The following is a 14,684-nucleotide window of genomic DNA, read 5'->3' as shown; positions in this document are numbered from 1 at the left end:
CAAACCCTCGTCACGTCTGTCGGCGCCTTTAGTCGGATCCTTTGTGGTACAGATATTGTACTTGTTGAAACAACTACTACGATAATAGTATTGTAGTAAATATTATGGAATACGTCGTTGGAAACTATCTCAATAAATTAATTGTTTATTTTATTTTAAGTTGGAACATGACTTGCGTGGTGCAGCGGTCACCATTATCGTCTGTCGCGTAGAGGGTCCCGAGTTTAATTCTCGGTCAGACATGTATCTATATGATTAATGTATTTCTGTTCTTGGTCTGGGTGTTTTTGTATTAGTGTATGTATGTATCCATGACCACGGCTCAGGGAATCCTAGTTTGGGGCTATGAGCGTAGAATGCGTCTTTTTATTAAATAATTTTATTTCAATAACTTCTATAAATTAAGCTATTTCGTCTATGTCTTGTATGAGTGTTTCTTATCGCCATACCCAGTCATATATCAGTCACCTTTTGACAGTCCACTGATGGGTATAAGTCTGCTCTAATCTCGTCCACTCCGCTTAGTCCTTAGACGTCTGAATCCTACGGTTTCCCGTCTAATTCAGATCATTACTCCTTTATCCTTATTTACCATATCCATCAAACTGAAGCAATGCTACACTGCTGTTCAAAGGCAGATACAAGCATACAACGGTGCCACCAAAATCGAGCCATGGATTTTACTCGTTGGCACCCAATCTTTAAGGATAAAGTATAGGTCATGCTAAAATTGTTATATTTATGTTAAAGTATTTTCATTCAAATTATGCGTTTCCAAAATTAAGGATGTGTTTGGAAAGTGTGGCAATAAAATGTATCCCACTCGGGGTGAGCATACAGCGGGTATCCAATTAATTTCTATAGAGGGTGAGCGGTGCGAATTTCCTGACGTCCTTTTGTGGCGCTCGCCTCGAGGCTGTGCGGCCTCGCTACTACGGTTGATAATATTTAACCGGATTTAATTTTATATTTATTTTAAAGAAGACATAATTATATTTCGCAAATAAATTGATACTATAGGCTAAATGGCGAAATCTTTAAACGTTTATTAATCAACGAAATTCAAACATATCATAACGGAACGCTGCCTTAAAACGTATTATAAAACTAGCGATCTAATAATTCAATACGATTAACAAACGAATCAATTATGAGGTCATTCGTTATCTCTGCGACCCCGTAACATATTATATTTTATAGTTTTTGAGTGACATTGTATTATTAAGTAGGTTAGAGAAAGAATGACGTATTTTACGTTAAGAATAGTGTACCTACATCAAAGTGCTACTTGAGATCACTTCAAATTTGAGACAGTGTCAGAATATAACAAATTTAACCATAATTATACAGGAAACTACATCTCAAACCAGACATATAATTCAACATAATTATAATCACTTCATAATTACAGTCACGAAACTTCAAAAACAAGAGCATCATTAATTATACCGTTAATTATAACCAATGGAACCCGAATTCATGAAGGGTTTAACTTATTACGTGTCATTACTAAATCAATAGCGATATAAACACGTATAACATGCAAATCGTACACTTCATTACTCGTCTCATAAGCCGGGAAGTGGGTTAAGTTATAAACGACTTATAACCCGCTTATAAATATTATTAGTAGCGAATAATGGTAAATCAATTGGTAAAGTAATAACTCATAACATGCAAATCGTACACTTCGTTACTCGTCTCATAAGCCGGGAAGTGGGTTAAGTTATAAGCAACTTATAACCCGTTTGTAAATATTAGATATTAGTATCAAATAATGATATTGATTTACCATTATTTGCTACTAAGAATAATTGGTAAATTAATAACTCATAACATGCAAATCGTACACTTCATTACTCGTTGCATAAGCCGGGAAGTGGGTTAAGTTATAAGCGACTTATAACCCGCTTATAAATATTAGTAGCGAATGGTGGTAAATCAATAGCAATATAAACACTCTACCATGCAAATCGTACACTTCATTACTCGTCTCATAAGCCGGGAAGTGGGTTAAGTTAAAAGCGACTTATAACCCGTTTATAAATATGATTAGTAGCGAATAATGGTAAATCATTTGGTAAATCAATAACTCATAACATGCAAATCGTACACTTCATTACTCGTCTCATAAGCCGAGAAGTGGGTTAAGTTAAAAGCGACTTATAACCCGCTTGATGACGATGATTCTGTGATGTACCATCGTCAAACTTATTTCTAGCGTAAAACAGTTCTATGTTTCAATGGATGTGTGCTTAAGGTATACGGTAGTATTTCTTCATAAAACCTATCCTGTACATGTCTTCGCAACGTCTGTTAATAAGTTAGTACTACACTTGTATGTATTTGTTTTGTAACCGTATAAATATATTTTGTTCATTAAACGATTAATCGTATTTATTTACATTATCAATATTCCATCTCTTGCACCACGTCGAGCCGGGATCTCCGGAAGCCGGGCATGGCTCGATAATTTCTAGGCATTCTGTATTATGAATAATTATCGCCGATTCCCGGATAACGTATGCATCTGTTTGCTTACGTATATTAAATGTTATGCCGTGTTTGTGGTGCGGAGATTATCATAGCAATGAAGTGTGCTTAACATTAAGTTGAGTATTAATCTAGACATACTAAACACGTTTTAGGTTAAATTTTAGTGCAAATATTATTAACGATGTACTTAGTTGTTTATTGCGGTGTTTAAATGAAGATTGATTTTTTCTTGTAAGCTTTTGAATTGGTGTATTACGAGTATCTCTATTAGCATTTTTGGGGAGGAAATTGTGTCTGATTGGAAAATTTGACGCAGTTTTGTAGTTCACTATTTCATACGATTTCTTATTAATTTTATTACCCTTTTTTACAAGGTGATACCTATTAAAAAGATGACCAATGATAACTATTTTAGAAAGGTATCTAATGATAATTATTTTTCCAGTATATTAATAAATTAAAGATAATATGTGTATGTTTTTACACTAAAGAAGATTTTAAATATTGCGTTATTATATTTAATATAATAAGAAAATAAAGATAAGTTGAATGATACTTATCTCATAATTCATAATTCAAAATCTTTATTTAGTAAATTTTTGGGTTACAATATATAGGATGTACACTAGTCAAAAAAGCACTAAAAATTTAATATGCCGATTAAGGCGTTCTAAATGGTTCTCACATAAGTCTTACAAAGTACTTATTTTTTTTTAATAATATAGGAGCAATAGGTAGGTATATTTGTATGTCTATATGGGAATGTTTAAGTTTTTACCATATTTATCCATGGCACATATCTAATCTAGCTAACTGCTACCTGCGATTATACAGACAAAATGCTCATATGCGAAAAAAAACAATAAAAATGATAATCAGCTCATTAATTTTTAATAAATAACCACCGAAAATCGTGTTAACGAGTCCGCCCCCAAAGTCGGCCGTCCACCAAGCGAGGCATTCAAAGAATTTGAAAACGGTTAACAAAAAACCTTTTGCATTCGAATTTGAAACAATTAAAAACTCATTCCGAATGAAAGCCGAGCAATTGTCGCGAATACTTCACGAATACTTCAGAAATTTGAATTTTATTGTTCAAAAATGGAGATTTCTCGGCCGGTAAGTCGTTTCGGAGGAATTGTTAAGACGTTACCTAATAGACTCTTTACTTAATTTGAGGTGGTGGTAAGAGTCCGGCACCACGGCTACATTTATTTCTCGCTTATAAAAGCAGTGTAGGACTGTTGTGTTCTAATTTGGTTTGAGGGATGTAGTAAAAGAGTGATACATATAGTCCGCGCCATACTGCTAGTCCGCTCTGAAGTTGTTGCGAGCAAGTGCAGTCATACAATTTGCTATGACGACGCGATTCATGTCTGTATTCAGAGCGGACTAGCAGTTTTACGCGGACTATACCTAATAGACTCTTTACTTAATTTGAGGTGGTGGTAAGAGTCCGGCACCACCGCTACGCTTATTTCTGACTTATAACAGCAGTGCCGAACAGTTGTGTTCTGATTTGGTTTGAGGGACGTAGTAAAAGACAGATACATATTATATGAAACGTTGCAACTTCGACCTCAGGCTTAAGAACGCATCTGTAGCAGATTTCAGGCGTCTAATCTTTGCGTATTTGCGTTTCATTATAGATATCCATAAGACAATAGTTTACCATTTGAAGTTGGTAGAATCCATTGTGGTTCGACTCTGGCGGCACCACCTATTTCTGCCTCATAACAGCAGTGTTAAAACCTGTTGTGTTCGGGTTTGAAGGCCGTGGTAAGGGAAACTTACTTTTCCGAGACGTTCTAGCTTAGTCCTCAGGAGTAGCGGCGCATCTGTGGCCAACCTCAACCAGGAATCTAGTCCTATCTGTGGTTGATTACAGATGTCCATGGGCGGCAATAGCCACACCATCAGAGCATGCTCGTCTGCCATCTTTAAAATCTAAACTCAACATAGACTTAACCCTAAATCTACTCAGAGCTGTATCTACTACGAAATTAATAAAACTATCCACAAATAAATTAACTCTAGTTGACCATTGTAATTCAAATGTGGCCGAATGTGGGGTCATATTTGACCCAAATGGGTTATTAACATGAGAATTGCGGAAACCCAACGGGTTAGCTTAAGGTATATTTATGGCCCGGGCTACTTCTCAATTGTTTTAGTTGCAACCCTGTATTATTTTGTAGTTCGGACTATTTATTAGTGGGTGAATGGAGTTTTGTGGGGATACAGGTAGGTAGATGAATATGTGGTGGCTTAGAGTAGGGTTGATCTAGACCTGTGGTAAGATAGACTTAGAGTAGTGTAGTATTGATCGAGAACCATTTGTCAATTATTGCCTAAAAAAATATCAAATTTCGTACTTTGAAAAACAAAAATTGCCTAAGATTAATAAGATTCGTCTGGTTTCGATTTAGAGTAGTGTGGTATCGATATAGAGATATATGATGTCAATCTAGCTGTGTAATGTTGAACTAGAGGAGTGTGGTGTCGATCTAGAGTAGTTGTGTCGATATAGTGTCATGTGGTGTCGCTCTAGAGACGTTCGGTGTCGATCTAGAGCAGTGAGGTGTTTTTAATAATCAGTGGTATGGACGAAGCGAACGAACATACAGTTTACCTGATGGTGAGTATCACATACAGCTTATAGTTTTACTGTAATTAACCTTCAAAAGGTACCCGGTGCCATGGAAGCGACACAGGGTTATGTGAGACTCTTACCGCACTAAAAGCCCCGGTGGCCGTCCTCGGCGCTGCGTAGAGGACTCCGGGATCTCCAAAGGAATACAACTGGCGCCCTCTTAGCGCTTTCCCGTCCGTGATTGACCGTCTGGTTATTAAGACGGCATGCGACCACACATACCGTCATCCATCCCGGGGTTGCTGGCCGGGCGGTTCGAGCTCCCACTCTTGCCGCCCGCAACCCCGGAAGCCCCCTTTTAGTCGCCTCTTACGACAGGCAGGGGATACCGTAGTCCTATTCTGGTCCCGGAGAAAGCCTAGGACCTAGGGAGCGCGAGATGACATGTCGCACCACCTATTTTTGCTGGGGCCGCCACTGCAGCCACTAACGGTCTTAACTGACAACCCGACATTGCTTCAAGTGACACCGTTATTTCGCAAGCCTGAGGCTACGTATACGTTAACCAACATTACTCATCCAATTACCGAAGACGACATAATTACAAAGAAAACTCTCATTCAGTATCTCAAGTGTGTAATTTGTAGACTGGTAACGGTTCATTAAACATTTATATTAATTCCGCTCGCTGTCTTTTCAAGCAAATTCGTTTGCGTGGCCATAGAGTGTGTATTGAATAGAAGTGGCAGTGTTTCATGCTGTGTGTGTTGCCTACATTTATTAAAATTTTTGATTTCACAGTACCGCAATAGAATTATTTTAGCTACAATGTAGAGACCGTAAAGTGTATAATTAATAGAAGTGGCGTCGTTTTGTGCAGTTTTTATTATTAGCTGTATGGTGGAAACTGTAATTATTCCTCTGTTTGTATGTATGAATCATTTACCTATGTTATATCGTATAAATTATTCGTTTCCCAAATAAATAAATAAAAATATTACTGCTGTTATCAATCACAATAACAGTTTTCTGCCTGAGGGCGGTCACTGGTGCGCTTTTACCCCTAAGGATCTAATAAGTAAGCTGGAATAGCACAGAAAAATATATATCCCTTATCAAATCGTTCAAACCAGAACACAGCAGCCCTTATCAATGCCTTTATTAATCGAAATAGGTGTGGCGGTGGTGCCACCGGAGTTGAACCACAGAGGATTCTACCTCCTTCCAGATGAAGATAAGCATGTCCATGGGCGACTGACCATTTACCATCAGATGGACAAATTAGTTCATTAAGTTAGGATTAAAAATTAGTTCATTCTTGGTAAGCCTTTAAAAATGTTTGTTATTTCTTAAAAAAATAACTACTCTGGCATTTCTAATAGACATACGATCTGTGGTAAACAACGTGTGATGAGACTAACAATAAACGGGTACATAGCTTTGTTTAGACATCCCTTTGAGTTCGCATTAGCATCCCTTGATACAATTTATTCGGTTTAAACACCCTAGATGGTCTTTTTTCCGGTTGTCATAGGGCTAAGGAAAATAAGGGCAGCAATCTCTTCTTCAGATGCATTCCACACTCGCAGCCCCACACTAGGATTTACATACCGTGGATGCTATGCACACACAAAGACACAATACACAAATACACAAACACCCAGACCCAGAAACAGAAATCTAAATTCGTCATTTACTTATCTGACTGGCCGGGGATCGAACCCGAGACCCTCTGCACGTCAAACCGGTATAGTGACCGTTAAACCTATTTTTAAATTTACCGACATGAGGTAGGAATCCAATTTTATCCGGGGCTAATAACAAATATACAAAGGTATACATATAAAAAAAAATCTGAGGCATTTCAGCTTAGTCCCTACGGGAAGTGGTGCATCTGTGGCCGGCCTCACGTAGAAATATCTTATCCGGGGTTGATTACAGATATCCACGAGCATGAGCCACTTACGCTTAGATTGCAAGCTCGTTTCCAACTGTATCATATTTAAAAAAAAAAAAACAAAAAATTGAATACCCCGTACCCACTAAATAATACAATAATTTTGAAGGTGGTAGAACCCTGTGTGGTTCGACTCCGGCGGCACCACCGCCACACCTATTTCTACCTAATAACAGCAGTGATATGCGCTGCTGTGTTCTGTTTTGAAGGGTGTGGTAAGTGAGACAGACTTTTCCGAGGCGTTCCAGCTTAGTCCTCATGGGTAGCGGCGCATCTGTGGCCGACCTCGGGTAGGAATATCTAATCCTATCTGGGGTTGATTACAGAAGTCCATGGGCGGCAGTAGCAACTTATCATCAGGTGGACAGCATGCTCGTCTGCTACTCTTATATAAAAAAAAAAAAAAAAAAAAACAATAAGTAAACTGTCAATATATTACGCGCGTTACAGATAATTCGTCCTTATTACTATGTCACATGCTTATTTTTTCCCGCCAAACAATAGCCTTGACATTTACAACGCCATCTGCCGACCAATTGGTGACAGCTGCCGAACCCGACTTCGAAATAAATTATTAATTGTTTGTCTCGTGCCCATTTGCTGTTTATGAGTTCGTTCTGATCTGTCTTATTTTTTTGGATTCCTTACAGAAGGGAACCTTCAATGTCAACCTATTACTGTCCCACTGCTGGGCACGGGTCTCCTCTCAGGAGAAGGATCAGGCCATAGTCTACCGCGCTGGCCAAGTGCGTATTAGTAGACTTGACGTACCTTTAAAAACTTTTTTAAAAAATTCTCAGATTATGCAGATTTTTCGCGATGTTTACCTTTAGCGTTTAAGCAAGTGATAATTAATTTCTAATACGTACATAACTTTGAAAATTGGACCCTCGATGAAGAGGCCGAGTCTCTTAACCACTCGGCTATCACTGCTTATTTATTAACCCTTATTATCGTTAAAAACAAAGCTTTTTACTATCACAGCCTCACAGTATGTTCCCCTGTGTCGTAGGTGCCATGAACACACACAAAGATGAATACAAAAATACCAAGACCCCTAAACAAATATCTAAATTAATCATTCTAATATTCCTGGCCGGGGATCGAACCCGGAACTCTTTACGCGTCAGACTAGTTTAGTCACAAAATTATTCACCCAACATGATACCTATTATGTGATTCTCTTTTAATTATTCAGATATCTATTAGTCCAGTTCTAGAACAAAGCCGAATCTAGTCTTAAAGATTAAACTAATGGATAGTGACTGTTTGATCAGATAGACTAATTTAGTATTCCTTATATGCCTCCTAGCAAGATTTATATGTATATAGTTGCTACGTTAGTATCGTCATCCTGTTACTGTTCCACTGCTGGGCTCGGTTCTCCTGTGAGAGAGGAACTTAGGTCATAGTCCACCGCGTTCGTCAAGTGTGAATGGGTACAGTATGTCAGTATGTATTAATCAAAGTTAAATGTTGCAACATCTTTTTAACTACTGACACTTAAGTAGTCCTTTGTACTACATTACTTTTAATGCTCTATTTCTTTGTTATGTTTTCTTGTACAGAAATTTGTAAATAAAAATAAATAAATAAAAATTAAGCAATTATCTCCTAGTAGTTGAAATTCGACCTCTCGATAGAGGTGTCCGAGGTTCGAATCCCTAACGCACTTTTAGTTTTTAATTATTATATGCGTATTCAAAATTAATTATAATAAGTCGTAATGCTTTAATGGTGAAAGAAAACATTGTGACGATACCTGCATACATGTGGGATCTTTAAAAAACTCCTCAAAGGTATGTGAAGACCAATACGCAATTGTCCAGCGCGGTAGACTATGGCCTAACCCTTCTCATTCTGAGAGGAGACCCGTGCCCAGCAGTGGGACCGTAATGGGTTGACGATGATTGAGCTGATCTCATGATGGAGTGTTGATGACAATAGCAATCAAGTGAACAAAATATAATATTTACGCTTATCTCAGTTTTACCAATATTTCTCTATTGCTTTTATAGAAAACGAGTGAGAGACAAAACAACTGCTTTTTAGATAACAATATTTATTGAACCAACTTATCGTAAGATATTTACAGCAAAATCACATCTTATTATGATTAGTAACAGAAATAAAAGGATAAAAATAACAACATTTTTAATCCACTTAGATTATTTTTCACAACTTTTGTCTTATTCACTTTTTGATACACGAATATGCATTTACATTTTACTGCCCAAATATAGGGCACCAAAGGATTTTTACATTGTATATCAGTAATGTTCTTGTGAGGTAAGATATCCTACCTCAAAAAATCTTGATAAAAGCGTCAATCTAAAACCCACAATACCATAATATGTTTCAATCTGAAATCAACCAAAAACTCTCAAAAAATTAATTAAAGTCGGTTTAGCAGTTTCAGATTATACGAAAACAGAGACACATTTATGTACATAATAATAATTATATTAATATACAATATCTATGCTTAAGTTCTAACACCGCAAAACTCAAAAATGGACCATTTTGAGATACGCATATCAATCGACAAAAAAACACAAGTGTATTGGCTCGGCCAAATACCCGGTGACGTGTAAGTCAGTATTGTTTCATATTGAGTCGAGAGGAGACAAGCACGAGAATTAAAAATAACCATTTTTATTGTATAAATAAAGTACCAAATTATTACAAGCTAGCCTAATATATATAAGACAAATTAGTAATTCTACGCTAACTTAAACTGCTAAATGAGCATAAATTGAAGGAAGCGTCTCCTGACACTGCATTCTGTTCTAACACATAAAGGAGTAGATGCATTGTTGTGTTCTATAATGATCACTTAAATATCTAAATGAGACGGGTTTTTACTCTTCTGTAAAGTAGGTAATTTTGATATCCGTGGTATTAGATCCGTGGTATTGTTTAAGATACCTAAATCACTAGCTTACATCAATCTACATCCACCGACATTTTCAAATTCACTTGTATACCAGTTCTGTCTCTAAACTTCAAATCCTTGATCAACTTTAGCACACTAATCCTAAACTCGAGTTTAGAGTCTTCTGATAGCAACTTAACCGAGGGTTCAATTGATTTAAAGAAAGCCCTATCTTCATCGTCTTCTCTTTGTATCATTCTTGTTAGTAAAGTAACAACATTCTCATCCATTTGTAGATTAAGACTATCTTCTTTTTCAATCTCTTCTTCTTTTGGTCTTTTGGGCATTGGTTCGTCTTCTTCTAAATAAACCGTTTCGTTATACCAATTTTCTGTTCCCTCATCATCACTGTCGAGTCTCTCTTGTGATATGTCACTTCTCTCTCGTATAAACGGATCTATGAAGGACAGGAGTTTTGTATGTATGTACGGTTTGGAGCACTTGTTTGATCTGTAATTGTGTCTTGCCTTCACGTATGCGTCGCGGAGGTTGCACCATTTCTTGGTGATGTGTATACCTGTTGGAAATTACATTTTGTATATTTGCATATTAATCTGTCTTCATTATTAGTAACGTGGTAGAAAACTTTGTCAATCGTCACTACCGTTACAAACAATTTTGTCTTATAACATTAGTGTAGGCAGCTGTTTTCTGCTGCTGCTTGAATTGAAAAGGGTGTAGTAAGACATGCAGATATTAGGCTTTTTACTTTGAAATAGAAAATTAGCTTGCAATCCATCTAATGGTTAATGTTCTGTCGCCCTTAGACACCAATAATCGACCTCAGATAAGATTAGGCTCTCTACAGTCGGCTGTAAATACGTTGCTACCCCTGAGGACTAAATTGGATCGCATCGGATAAATATGTCTCTCTTACCAAACCCTTCACACCATACAACAGCACCTAACACTCCTATTACACGGCAAAAATAAGTATCCCAGTACTTCAGCCGTCGAACCACAAAGCTACCACCTTTAACATACTCGTAGTTTTCATCAATTTAATCAACTTACCAATCTGTTTCTTAACAGTATTTCTGCAGTTATCGAAATCAGGCACCACTTCTCTATAAATCTCCGTCCAGGCTGCATCTCTCGCTGCCCTATCCTTGTACTCTGGTAGGGTTTTATTCCACAAGCAGGGTCGCTGCCGTATCATATGAATGAGGGCCTCAGAAGATACTGATGGCTTATTATGTTCTGGAACATAGATAACTACAAAAAATCACAATTTTATAAAATAAAAAACACGGTAGTGCGTCGTCGGATTCGAGCCAAACGCATACGGATAACAGTAGATATAAAAATAGAGTTTAAAATATAGGAGTCTAAAGTATAGTGAAAATAAAAAAAATGTTTCAAACCGAGACAAAATCGAATGATAATAACACATAATTATGGCCGGAATCAAATCGTCTCTGAAATACGTATTTGTCGGCGAAAAATGTCTATAAGGTATTTGTAAAAGTTAGCAAAATGCAACTTTCCGCTCCGAGCCCCCGACGAGCATAATTTGTCACTGCCTAACATCACTCATAAGTAACTGAAGGTAGTAGAACCCTTTGTGTTTCGACTCCGACAGCACCACCGCCACACCTATTTCTGCCTCATAACAGCAGCGTTAAGCGCTGCTGTGTTCTTGTTTGAAATAAGGGAGACATACTTTTCCGAGGCGTTCCACCTTAGTCCTCAGGGGTAGTGGCACATCTGTGACCTAAGTTAGGAATATCTGATTTTATCTGGGGCTGATTACAGATGTCCATGGGTGGCAGTAGCCACTTACCATTAAGTGGACTGCATGCTCGTCTGCTACTCCCATATTTAAAAAAGACAAACAAACTGACCTCCGTCTCCCAGCTGTCGACCCGTGGTTCGACCTCGTGGTTTCCCTTCTTGCTCATCGCTTTGTATAATCCAGTCGACAGATTTCTTTTCTAAAAAAATATATTAATTATGAAAGTCTGTGTGTTTATTATTAATTTAAACAAACAACCCTCTGTGGTTTCGAAGGTACCACATCAACACTTGCTTCAGCCTAATAACATGCAGTCCACCTGATGGTAAATGGCTACTGCCGCCCATGGACATCTCTAATCAACCCCAGATAGGATTAGATATTCCTACCTGAGGTCGGCTACAGATGCGCCGCTACCCCTGAGGACTAAGCTGGAACGCCTCAGAAAAGTCTGTCTTCCTTACCACACCCTTCAAAACGGAACACAGCAGCGCCTAACACTGCTATTATAACAGAAATAGTTGTGGCGGTGGTGCCGCTGGAGTCGAACCACAAAGGGTTCCACCACCTTCAAAATACTATACACGTTTCATAGATTGCTTGCAACTGTGCTTGAAGGCCCCCCAGGATCGGAGGCCCGGGGCGGACCGCCCCTTCCGCCCCCTCTAAGTCGCTAGAGCCTACATGGCAAGATAAATATAAACTTGTATCATAGTACAATACTATAAATACTAAACATTATAGAATGCGCGGGAACCTTAATTTTATACGACACATTGACTTTTATCAACAGATTGTCTAAGCCCAGCGGTGGTCTGGGCACGAGTCTCCTCAGGTGCGTTTGCCAAATTCCACTAGATGGTCTGTACTCAGGATACGAACCGAAAACTTTCACGCTACAAATATTATGTAATAAGCTTGCTACATACATCCTATACATAAAATTGTCACAATTACCGTAATCCTCCGAAACAGCTTTACCGATTTTCACCAATTTTTTTATGCATATTCAGTAGGTCTGAGAATCGGGTACTATTTTTCATACCCATAAGTGATAAGGGTTGTTCACCCTTAACATTTTTTTTATTTATCCGGCAAAACAACGTTTGCCGGGTCAGCTAGTCATTTTATAAATTTAGAATAAAAACTGCTATGCGCCACCCTTCCTTCTACAAAAGATAATTTCGACACTTTTTGACACGAGAACACAAAGACGAATACATAAACATCCAATCCAGAACAGAAATATAAATTCGTCATTCAGATATCTGTCTGGCCGGGGATCGAACCCGGACCTCTGCGCGTCAGACCGGATCATCCGTGCATAAGTATGGTTTAAAATATATGGCATCGTATATTATGGGAACTTATTTTTTTATAGCAGTGATAGCCTAGTGGTTAAGAAACTCGGCCTCTCGATCGAGGGGTCCGAGGTTCAAATCCCAGGTATCTCTGATTTTTTTTGAAGTTATGTGCGTATTAGAAATTAATTATCACTTGCTAAACGGTGAAGGAAAATATCGTGAGGTAACCTGCATACCTGAGATTTACTTATAAAAAAAAATCTCAAATGTTTGTGAAGTCTACCAATACGCACTTGGCCAGCGCGGTGGACTATGGCCTAATCCTTATCATTATGAGAGGAAACCCGTGCCCAGCAGTGGGACAGTAATGGGTTGATGATTTTTTCTATCCTAACTTCATAACATATTCATAACATGGATTTCCGCAAAGTAACGCCTAATACTATTAACTATATACAAACACAATATATAATCGTTTGAAGTTCTTCGCTTCTCGCTAACAGTCAATGATAAAACAAGCCGTACGTACTTTCTGTCTCGTGCGCCATGCCAAGGTTCTCGTATCCGGTTTCAAAATGGCGGCAATATCACCATTTGGAACAAAAACACACTATAATCACGAACAAAACTCCTTAAACTCCATAATAGTCTTACACAAGAATAATAACATGTTATTACTATTATATTAATCGTTTTTATGTACAAATATTAGAAAAAATTGACGTATAGAATCCCTGACAGTTGCTATCGTACTGATGCCGTAAGCGCGCCGGATGGCCAATCCGGTCGAAGCTAGTAACCCTACGGCTACACATTGCTCGAAATATCAGTTCTGTGTTTAATATTTGCGTTACTGACTTTCTTAATCATCACTATTCATATTAATAAACCAGCTTTATTTAAATACAGACGGAGTTTAGATTACAATAAACATTATTTGCGCAGTTACGACATTTCTCTGTTAAACGATCTACTAAACTTACGAACGAAACTAAACTCAACTTCATACGAACTAAAGATAAAAGTACAAAGATCTGAGTCATAGCGAGATTGGCTAAACGTCACGAAGCCCGTTGTGTGAACGACGTGGTATGATAAAACGGCATGGCGGTTTCGTACGGAGCGGCAACGTCGCGCTCCGAATCGGAGTACGCGTCAGCTGACGTTCTTTCAAGTTATGCTCGCCTGGTACTTGCAACTTTTAGCGCTGCATAAATATGAAATTAATTTCGCGAATTTTTACGATAGCAACAAGAGATTTATTTAACCAACTTCCCAAAGAAAAGAGGTTTTATTTGTCGTGTATATTTTAAAGTTTTTTTTGTGTGTGTATAATATGGAGAATCTCAGTGTGAAAGTGGTTTAGGCCATATACTAAGCCACACTAAGCTGCCCAGGTACAGATTGGTATAATTTACATACCCAATGAATTATTTTTAGAACTCTTAGGACATATTTTTACGATATTTTCGAGCACAGATAAACAAGTGATACTTGAATAATAAACTTCTTGTTGATGAGGGGGTGCGACGTTCAAATCCCAGGCACGAACCTCTGATTTTGTTATATGCGCATTAGAAAAAATGTATCACTTGCTTTAACGGTAAAGGAAAACATCATGAGGAAACACACACCTGAGAGTCCCTTATGGAAAAAAGTTCTCA

At 37.9% G+C, this 14,684-nt stretch overlaps 1 protein-coding gene across 4 annotated transcripts; it reads right to left on the bottom strand.

The window, feature by feature from the left end:
• Positions 1-9,753: 9,753 nt before the first annotated feature.
• LOC140745943 (uncharacterized) lies at positions 9,754-13,847 on the bottom strand. Of its 4 annotated transcripts, none has more exons than XM_073077919.1 (4): positions 13,550-13,847; positions 11,826-11,915; positions 10,996-11,196; positions 9,754-10,498 (listed from the first exon to the last, which is right to left on the bottom strand). In XM_073077919.1, the coding sequence occupies exons 1-4, from the start codon at positions 13,566-13,568 to the stop codon at positions 9,993-9,995; spliced, it is 816 nt and encodes a 271-aa protein (XP_072934020.1). In that variant the 5' UTR covers positions 13,569-13,847; the 3' UTR covers positions 9,754-9,992. The 4 variants fall into 4 exon arrangements, with proteins under 4 accessions (XP_072934020.1, XP_072934021.1, XP_072934022.1 ...); XM_073077920.1 differs by having other exon boundaries at positions 10,996-11,181; positions 13,550-13,842; XM_073077921.1 differs by lacking the exon at positions 11,826-11,915 and having other exon boundaries at positions 13,550-13,846.
• Positions 13,848-14,684: the final 837 nt, after the last annotated feature.

This window comes from Epargyreus clarus, unplaced genomic scaffold (assembly GCF_041222505.1).
Source record: "Epargyreus clarus isolate Ecla_fem2 unplaced genomic scaffold, WU_Ecla_fem_2.2 ptg000011l, whole genome shotgun sequence".
NCBI classification, from domain to species: Eukaryota; Metazoa; Arthropoda; class Insecta; order Lepidoptera; family Hesperiidae; genus Epargyreus; species Epargyreus clarus.
Note: the sequence above shows the minus strand (reverse complement) of the source record. Positions and strands in the feature narration are given on the sequence as shown.

What these genes read in the sequence shown, in the direction of transcription:
- LOC140745943 (XM_073077919.1), bottom strand. An exon ending in TCGACAGCTGGGAGACGGAG is followed by an intron (nt 11,197 to 11,825) that starts GTCAGTTTGTTT and finishes GATTTTTTGTAG; the next exon opens with TTATCTATGTTCCAGAACAT. An exon ending in TACTGTTAAGAAACAGATTG is followed by an intron (nt 10,499 to 10,995) that starts GTAAGTTGATTA and finishes AATTTCCAACAG; the next exon opens with GTATACACATCACCAAGAAA.